Source organism: Micromesistius poutassou, assembly GCF_964030765.1.
Source record: "Micromesistius poutassou genome assembly, chromosome: 15".
Taxonomy (NCBI): domain Eukaryota; kingdom Metazoa; phylum Chordata; class Actinopteri; order Gadiformes; family Gadidae; genus Micromesistius; species Micromesistius poutassou.
This window is the reverse complement of record NC_140285.1, coordinates 18,563,631-18,573,630: the sequence shown is the minus strand read 5'-3', so window position 1 is coordinate 18,573,630 and position 10,000 is coordinate 18,563,631. Positions and strand designations below refer to the sequence as shown.

At 40.1% G+C, this 10,000-nt stretch overlaps 1 protein-coding gene across 1 annotated transcript in view; it reads right to left on the bottom strand.

The window, feature by feature from the left end:
• Window positions 1–10,000, bottom strand: part of LOC311360190 (receptor-type tyrosine-protein phosphatase mu-like) — a gene marked incomplete at both ends in the record, with an annotated part of 28,340 nt that overhangs the window by 10,442 nt on the left and 7,898 nt on the right. The window contains 2 exons of the mRNA XM_084480278.1: window positions 7,706–7,742; window positions 8,161–8,255. Coding sequence (XP_084336404.1) covers window positions 7,706–7,742; window positions 8,161–8,255 — 132 coding nt within the window. The remainder of the gene's footprint in view (window positions 1–7,705; window positions 7,743–8,160; window positions 8,256–10,000) is intronic.

The window sequence follows — 10,000 nt, the reverse complement described above, 5'->3', positions numbered from 1 at the left end:
CTACTGACTTTAATTTACTACTAGTAACTACTAGTAACTACCACTAACTGTCATGAACTATCATTAACTACCATGAACTATCGTGAACTATCATTAACTACCACTAACTACTAGTAACTACCACTAACTATCACAAGATAACATTTACTACATTAACTCCTAGTAACTACCACTAACTACCATTAACTATTAGTTACTTTTATGAACATTTTATGAGCAATTTTTTAGCAATTTTAAAATTTGGACTTTTGGAAATTTTGATTATTTTTCCAGAAATTCCGCCTACTGCCTCTTTAACTGTCGTGAACTCGGCAATCTAATCTCGAAGGTTTTCAACGATTTTAATTTAAATGAATGTCAGTTCAGTCACTATCTATCACCTCATGAGGTGACACCACGGTGATTGATCCTATCGGCTGGAGCATCACCCCCCCCGCACCCCGCCGCTGTTCTGACCGAGCAGGCAGCGACTAGCAGACTCTGTGACTTTAATCTCCACGGGGAACACAATGGACCACGAAATGGAGATCTTCCAGATTGCCCCTTTAAGCACTTCTAACAAACGCTAACTACTGATATGTGTATGGATGTCTGAATCATACGCACAGTCTTTTCTCTTCTTAGTAACACGTTTTAGACCTACCGTGGTCATTTCTCTTCTTAGCAATACATTAAGACGCATATGAGTCTCTTGTCTTATTAGTAATACATTTAGACAACTTATCGTCTTTTTCCGTCTCAGTTGTACATTAAGACGTATGATAGTATTTCTTTCTTCTTAGTTATAGATTTTGATGTGAAATGCTCTTTTCTCTTCTTCATAATAGATTTAGACGTCTACTTTCTCCAAGGTCAGTCCAGCGCTCGGCTATCGACTAGTTCTGTCTGCTCTGTTCTCTGTATTGATTGTTCCGGTCTGAAGATAGGAGGGTTAGGAAGAGATTCACACCCACGCAAACACACTGCAACATATACGCACACTCTTTGTGTGCGTATATGTTGCAGTGTGTTTGTATGTCTGTCTGTGTGTGTAAATAATAGATTATTACACGGCTCTTCTCAACACTGTGGAGCGCTTCGTTCACGTGCGTGGGCCTTCCCCACTTCTGGTGGTGAATTATTTTTCAATAATGACCGTTGCTAAGCATAAAATGACCGCTGTCAAGGAAAGTGGATTTTTTTTCACGTCTTTCGTATCACTCCGCAAGTTGTCCGGTAACTTATCAACCTCCAGTGTACTCGGTTGCTAAGCGACGTCAACGTCTTTGGCGGACTGTTTCTCTGCTGATCAACACTACCGATGGTAATTGTAGAAAGTTATTTTATTCGTTTTGGCAAGTAGCCGTGTAATAAGTGGGATAATGTATATGATGTCGCCGGTCATTATCTAAATGACCGAAGCAAGACACCTTCGCTTCGTGTTGGTGTCCTGTTCGCTATACATTATCCCTTACATATATATATAGTATATATAGTATAAAGTACCTTCTGTGTGTCTATATAATAGAGTTTATAGAGTATATATAGTATAAAGTACCTTCTGTGTGTCTATATAATAGAGTTTATAGAGTATATAAAGTACCTTCTGTGTGTCTATATAATAGAGTTTATAGAGTATATAAAGTATAAAGTACCTTCTGTGTGTCTATATAATAGAGTTTATAGAGTATATAAAGTATAAAGTACCTTCTGTGTGTCTATATAATAGAGTTTATAGAGTATATAAAGTATAAAGTACCTTCTGTGTGTCTATATAATAGAGTTTATAGAGTATATAAAGTATAAAGTACCTTCTGTGTGTCTATATAATAGAGTTTATAGAGTATATAAAGTATAAAGTACCTTCTGTGTGTCTATATAATAGAGTTTATAGAGTATATAAAGTATAAAGTACCTTCTGTGTGTCTATATAATAGAGTTTATATAGTATATATAGTATAAAGTACCTTCTGTGTGTCTATATAATAGAGTTTATAGAGTATATAAAGTATAAAGTACCTTCTGTGTGTCTATATAATAGAGTTTATAGAGTATATAAAGTATAAAGTACCTTCTGTGTGTCTATATAATAGAGTTTATAGAGTATATAAAGTATAAAGTACCTTCTGTGTGTCTATATAATAGAGTTTATAGAGTATATAAAGTATAAAGTACCTTCTGTGTGTCTATATAATAGAGTTTATAGAGTATATAAAGTATAAAGTACCTTCTGTGTGTCTATATAATAGAGTTTATAGAGTATATAAAGTATAAAGTACCTTCTGTGTGTCTATATAATAGAGTTCATAGAGTATATAAAGTATAAAGTACCTTCTGTGTGTCTATATAATAGAGTTTATAGAGTATATAAAGTATAAAGTACCTTCTGTGTGTCTATATAATAGAGTTTATAGAGTATATAAAGTATAAAGTACCTTCTGTGTGTCTATATAATAGAGTTTATAGAGTATATAAAGTATAAAGTACCTTCTGTGTGTCTATATAATAGAGTTTATAGAGTATATAAAGTATAAAGTACCTTCTGTGTGTCTATATAATAGAGTTTATAGAGTATATAAAGTATAAAGTACCTTCTGTGTGTCTATATAATAGAGTTTATAGAGTATATAAAGTATAAAGTACCTTCTGTGTGTCTATATAATAGAGTTTATAGAGTATATAAAGTATAAAGTACCTTCTGTGTGTCTATATAATAGAGTTTATAGAGTATATAAAGTATAAAGTACCTTCTGTGTGTCTATATAATAGAGTTTATAGAGTATATAAAGTATAAAGTACCTTCTGTGTGTCTATATAATAGAGTTTATAGAGTATATAAAGTATAAAGTACCTTCTGTGTGTCTATATAATAGAGTTTATAGAGTATATAAAGTACCTTCTGTGTGTCTATATAATAGAGTTTATAGAGTATATAAAGTATAAAGTACCTTCTGTGTGTCTATATAATAGAGTTTATAGAGTATATAAAGTATAAAGTACCTTCTGTGTGTCTATATAATAGAGTTTATAGAGTATATAAAGTATAAAGTACCTTCTGTGTGTCTATATAATAGAGTTTATAGAGTATATAAAGTATAAAGTACCTGCTAGCTGCTTGTCTCCGGGTGGAGGAGCGATGCGAACGTACGGCGGGGTGGTCATTATTATAGCCGCTAGACATGCAGACAGACAGGCAGAGAGATATACAGACAGACAGACAGACAGACATGCAGACAGACAGGTAGACAGACAGGCAGAGAGATATACAGACAGACAGACAGACATGCAGACAGACAGGTAGACAGACAGACAGAGAGATATACAGACAGACAGACAGACAGACATGCAGACAGAGAGATATACAGACAGACAGACAGACAGACAGGTAAACAGGTAGACAGACGGACAGGTAGGGAGAGGGACAAACAGACAGGTAGGGGGGAGACAGACAGAGAAACAGAGAGACAGATAGAGAGAGAGGGACACACAGGTATGCAGAGAGACAGTCAGACAGACAGACAGAGAGGAAAGAAGGATAGAGTCAGCCATCATTAGTTATATTATGGGTCATGAATAAGCAGAAACATTAGTAATTGTGCAGAAAACCCAGTCACTTCTACACCCCTCACATGAACATCTTGTTAAGGTGAGCTTCAGCATCCTGTCAGTCACCATGGCAACTCCTACAGTATCCTGTCAGTCACCATCACAAATCATACAGCATCCTGTCAGTCACCATGGCAACTCCTGCAGCATCCTGTCAGTCACCATCACAAATCATACAGCGTCCTGTCAGTCACCATGGCAACTCCTGCAGCATCCTGTCGGTCAGCGTCGCAACTCCTACAGCATCATGTCAGTCACCATGACAACTTGTACAGCATCCCTTCAGTCACCATGGAAACTCCTACAGTATCCTCTCTGTCACCATGACAACTCCTACAGCATCATGCCAGTCACCATGACAACTCCTACAGCCTCCTGTTGGTCACCATGACAACTCCTACAGCATCCTATTGTGCTTGTGACTGCCATGGTGGGTACACTGTACTATATAGTGTACTACAAAGTAGTATAGTGCATAGTATAGTATCGTATAGTTGTGGTGAGGAGGTATACAGTATAGAATATTATGAGGTGTAGTATAGTAGGCTTATGCTCACTGAGTTTGTGTGTGTCTGTGTGTCGAGTGTGTGTACTCGGGTGCGTGAGAGTGTGTGTGATTTTATGTTGTGTTTATCTCCTCCTGCGACAGAGAGCCAGCATCCCAGAGCACTGATGATTGGCTGCTCTGCATTGTGACTGACAAGTGACCAGGGACTGGCTCAGCCAATCAACTGTCTCTGCAGTTTCCAGCTGGCTCACAGCGCCAATAAAGACCTAAATTAAAACCACAGACTGGAGACTGTGTTTGTGTGTGTGTGTGTGCATGTATGAGTGTGTGTGTGTGTGTGTGTGTGTGTCTATATGCATGTGTGTTTGTGTGTGTTCCCAGTATGACCAGTGGGTGTGTGTGTGTGTGTGTGTGTGTGTGTGTGTGTTTGTGTGTGTTTATGTCTTTGTGTTTGTATCTATATATGTGTGTGTGTGTTTGTGTCTATATGTTTGTGTGTGTGTGTGTGTTTATGTGCCTATATATATATATATATATGTGTGTGTGTGTTTGTGTCTATATGTGTGTGTGTGTGTGTGTGTGTCTATATGTGTGTGTGTGTGTGTGTGTGTGTCTATATGTGTGTGTGTGTGTGTGTGTGTGTGTTCCCTCAGTACACCCTAGGAGGTGATAGGATCTGGACCACAGCTCAGCTCCACGGGAACTAAACGACATCATCAGAGCGACGGCAGTCAGGAGCTCGGTGACATCACCGCACTGCCCCGACAACACCACGGACGGTTACTCTTACTGCAGTACTGCTGTAGCATCATGGTGCCTTCTGTTTGTCCACCCGACTCGATCTGCGAGTCGGATTTCCGAGTTACGAACCGGAAGTTGCAAATAGCAACGCCCCCCCGAGGTCGGAAAAACGACTCGTCAACTCGTCTGAACTCAGAGGACCCCGAGTTCAGTAAACAAAGATGGCTACTCCGAGCATCACATGAGTAAATAAACATTGTGGTTTTCTACTATTTTAAGCACTTGTGTTTTTGTTGTAACCAAATGAGGAAGTCGTACACACAGCGCTGTATACTGTTACCTATAGGCATGTCGTTACAGTCTTATTATGTGTTAAATACCGCCTATTTTGTAGCTTGTGCCGCTGAAATTGGCTAGAGACGCTCCATGTTGCTATGACAACAATGCCGATTCTTGAGCAGAAAGCAGAGCTCCGACTCGTCTTGTCGTGCGCCAAACAGAACGAAAAACCCGAGGTCACTCGTTTTACGAGACGGATGTGACGTCACACCCGAGCTACAAGTCGCGATTACGAGACAAATAGAAGGCACCATTATTGTAGTTCTATTACTATGGTACAACCATTACTGAAGTAGTATAATGACTGTAGTTCTATTACTCTGGTACTACTTTTACTGTAGTACTACCATTACTGTAGTACCACTATTACCGTAGTTCTATCACTATCGTACTACAATTAATGTAGTAGGATTATGACTGCAGTATAAATACTACTGCAGGAGTATTTTCTATGACTATAAGTGGTTATATCAATGCAGTCTTAATGCTATAGCAGTATTACTGTAATAGCATTATTACTGCAGTCGTTTCAATATTGTAGTATTATTACTGTTGTATTATTACCATGATGTAGTATTATTATTACAGCAGAAGTAATAATACTGTAGTACCAATTACTGTATACTATTACTGTAGCAGTATGACTACTGTGGTAGTACTATTACTGTTGTATAATTATTACTGCAGTAGGACTATCAATGTAGCAGTATTATTTCTGCAGTACAACTATAACTGTAGAAGTATTATTTATGCAGTAGTACTGTCAATGTACCAGTATTATTTATGCAGTAGTACTATAACTGTAGCAGTATTATTTATGCAGTAGTACTATAACTGTAGCAGTATTATTTATGCAGTAGTACTATCAATGTAGCAGTATTATCACTGCAGTAGAATCATTTCTGCACTAGTTGTATAGTTATGCCTTATATTTGGTTCAGCAACTTCATCTCGTTGGATGAACTTGCTGAACTAACACTACTTGCTGAACTAACAAAGCATCTGAAGCTGTTACATGTACGATACGTCCACCTTATGAACTCGTCTACAGGAACAGTTCCTGCTTCTTTTAAGACTGCGGTGGCAAAGCCTCTTCTAAAGACGGCGGCCTAGACCGCGATGCACCTCAGCAGCGATTGGATCACCTCTGACCTTCCTTTCCTTCTATGGTACTTAGAAAAATTTGTAGCTCACCAAAACATCGCCTGGTAACAAACAACTTATGTGAAAGCCTAATGCTGGACTCAGGGCTTTCTGTTTCTCTGAGGCTTGCTGTGACCAGAGAGGTAAAGGATCTTCTCCTCAGCAGGGACAGCACTGAGACTCCCTGCCGGACCCCGACCTCAGGTCTCATAAAAGACGGATAAAAGCGTCTACTCAATGCCCTGACTGAAGTGTAAATGTAAAAATATTACGCTTTTTTTTTTTTCTTTGTGAGGAATCAAACTCGTAACCCTGCCACCTAAGAGTTGGTGTCCCTTAAGGGTCGGTCCTTGGGCCACTGCTCTTTGCAGTCTGCTTCCTCTGGGTGATATTATTCACAGCTGCGAAATTAGCTTTCACTGTTATGCTGACGAGCCTCAAGGTCACGGTGCCCTGATCGACCCTACGCTTGTAGGAAGTGATCACCAGAGCTAACTTCTTTCCTCTTAAGGTGGACATATTATACCGCCGTGTGTGTGAGTGTGATTAGCCGTCACAAGCCGTTTTGAAAATGCGCTGATTCTGACGTCCCAGGTGGGCGTGTCCACCTACATGTATGACGAAAAGACGAGCAGCGTTTGCTACAGTCCACTGGGCAGGCTGGTAGACTGATCCCATCCAGAAACAGGCGCAGTGGATGCAGAGAAACGTATCCACACATCTATATCATCTGGACTAGATGAATTCAAATCCAAAACGAAAAAAAGCTACCTCTTCTCTCATTGCGTTCCTAGGACTCCACCTGTTAGCGGGCTCCTAGCCTACCCCTGCCTGCTCATCAGTGGACCTTCCACCCCATCGGACAACAGTCATCTGTTTTACTATTATGTGTGTATTTTATGGCACCCCTAACCACCCTGGAAGGAGGGACCCCCCCCCCACTCTGAGATCCTTCTCTAGATTTCTTCCTTGATTAAGAGAGTTTTTTCTTCTAGGGTCGGGGGGGGGGGCGGGGGGGGGGGGGGGGGGGGGGGGTCATAAATACCCTTTGAGACTGGAACTGTGATTCAGGGCTGCTCAAATAATATCAACTTGACTGGACCAGTAACTGCAGCAGTAGTATTACTGCAGTATTATGAACACTGCAGTATTCGACGCCGTCACGTTCTTTCGTAAACTTGGTAAAACTCTCCCCCCCCCCCCCCCCGTCTCTTCAAAATGGGTCTCATTTGTAATGGGATGCCCCGCCCTCAACGCTTCATCCCTTCTGTTTCATTGGCTAATAGCAAAGGGTTGGTGAAGGGGATTGAAGCATCTGATTGGGCGAGAGGGATCACCATAGATATTGTTCGAAGAGAAAAAACGCTGAACAACAGAACACTGACTCACCTTTAGTGGCGACTCTGACACAATCTATCTTTGTCTCCTGAAAGAGAGAGAGAGAGAGAGAGAGAGAGAGATATTAGACAATGGCAAGAAGAAAACAAACATTTTGTTTCCCCCCTACACACACACCCCCTCACACCCTCACACACACAACGCCTCACACCCTCACACACACCCACTCACTCACTCACTCACACAAACCCTCACACACACACCCACTCACTCACTCACACACACCCTTACACACACACCCACTCACTCACTCACACACACCCTCACACACACACACACACACACACACAAACACACACCCACCCACACACACACACCCTCACCCCACATACCCTCACACCCAAACACCCTCCCCTCCCGTCCCCCTCCCCCCCCTCCCGTCCCCCTCACCCCCTCCCCCCATCCCGTCCCCCTCACCCCCTCCCGTCCCCCTCCCCCCCCCTCACCCCGTTGGCGGTGCTGACTGCCTGGTAGTAGACTGTGTAGCTCTTATGAGGAAGGAGAGGAGCGTTCCTATAGCCGCCATACGTCCTGTTGTCCCCTGAAGACACAAAATACACATTAATATACACATTAATATACATTAATATACACATGAATATATATTAATATACACATTAAGATATACATTAATATATACATTAATATACACATTAATATATATATTAATATACACATTAATGTACATTAATATATATTAATATACACATTAAGATATACATTAATATACACATGAATATATATTAATCTACACATTAATGTACATTAATATACACATTAATATACACATTAATGTACATTAATATACACATTAATATACATTAATATATACATTAATATACACATTCATACACATTAATATACACATTCATATATATTAATATACACATTCATATACACATTAATATATATTAATATACACATTAATATATACATTAATATATACATGAATATACACATTAATATACACATTAATGTACATTAATATATACATTAAGATATACATTAATATATATATATATTAATATACACATTAATGTACATTAATATACATTAATATATACATTAATATATACATGAATATACACATTAATATATACATCAACATACACATTAATATACACTTCAATATACACCTCATATACTATATATAATGTAGAGGAGCCTTCCTGTAGCCCCTGTGCGTTCTGCTGTCCCCAAGGGGAATATATACATTAATATATACATTAATATATACATTATATACACTTATCACACGGCTCTTCTCAACACTGTGGAGCGCTCCATTCAGGTGAATGGGCCTTTCAAGACTTCCGGTGGTGAATTATTTTTCAATAATGGCCGCTGCGTACAGTAGTCAGAGAGTAGTAATTTAGTCCGGTAACTTATGAACCCCAGCGGATTCGGTTGCCAAGCGACGCCGACGTCTTTGGCGGACTGCTTGTCTGCTGATTGACGCTACGAAGGCTGAGTGTAAACAGACACACCGTGTCAAGGTAGTTTTTTTTCCGTTTTTTGGAAAGTAATAAGCGGGAGATAATGTACAGAACGTCACCGGTCATTATCTGAAATAAGCCCCTTCAGGGAGAAGCAAGACACCTCCGCTCGGCGTCGGCGTTCCGGTTCGCCCTGTCGGGGGCTTATCTCCCGATAATGACCGGCGCTCTCTACATTATCCCCTCACTTATTAGGGCCTAGCGGATGGCCTCTGGATGCTGCTCATCTCAGCGCTGTAGTGTGTGTGTAGTGTGTGTAGTAGTGTGTGTAGTAGTGTATGTGTAGTAGTGTGTGTAGTGTGTGTGTAGTAGTGTGTGTGTAGTAGTGTGTGTAGTAGTGTGTGTGTAGTAGTGTGTGTAGTAGTGTGTGTAGTAGTGTGTGTAGTGTGTGTGTAGTAGTGTGTGTAGTAGTGTGTGTAGTAGTGTGTGTGTAGTAGTGTGTGTAGTAGTGTGTGTAGTGTGTGTAGTAGTGTGTGTAGTGTGTGTAGTAGTGTGTGTAGTGTGTGTGTAGTAGTGTGTGTGTGTAGTAGTGTGTGTAGTAGTGTGTGTAGTAGTGTGTGTAGCAGTGTGTGTAGTGTGTGTGTAGTAGTGTGTGTAGTAGTGTGTGTAGTAGTGTGTGTAGTAGTGTGTGTGTAGTGTGTGTGTGTAGTAGTGTGTGTAGTAGTGTGTGTGTAGTAGTGTGTGTAGTAGTGTGTGTAGCAGTGTGTGTAGTGTGTGTGTAGTAGTGTGTGTAGTAGTGTGTGTAGCAGTGTGTGTAGTGTGTGTGTAGTAGTGTGTGTAGTAGTGTGTG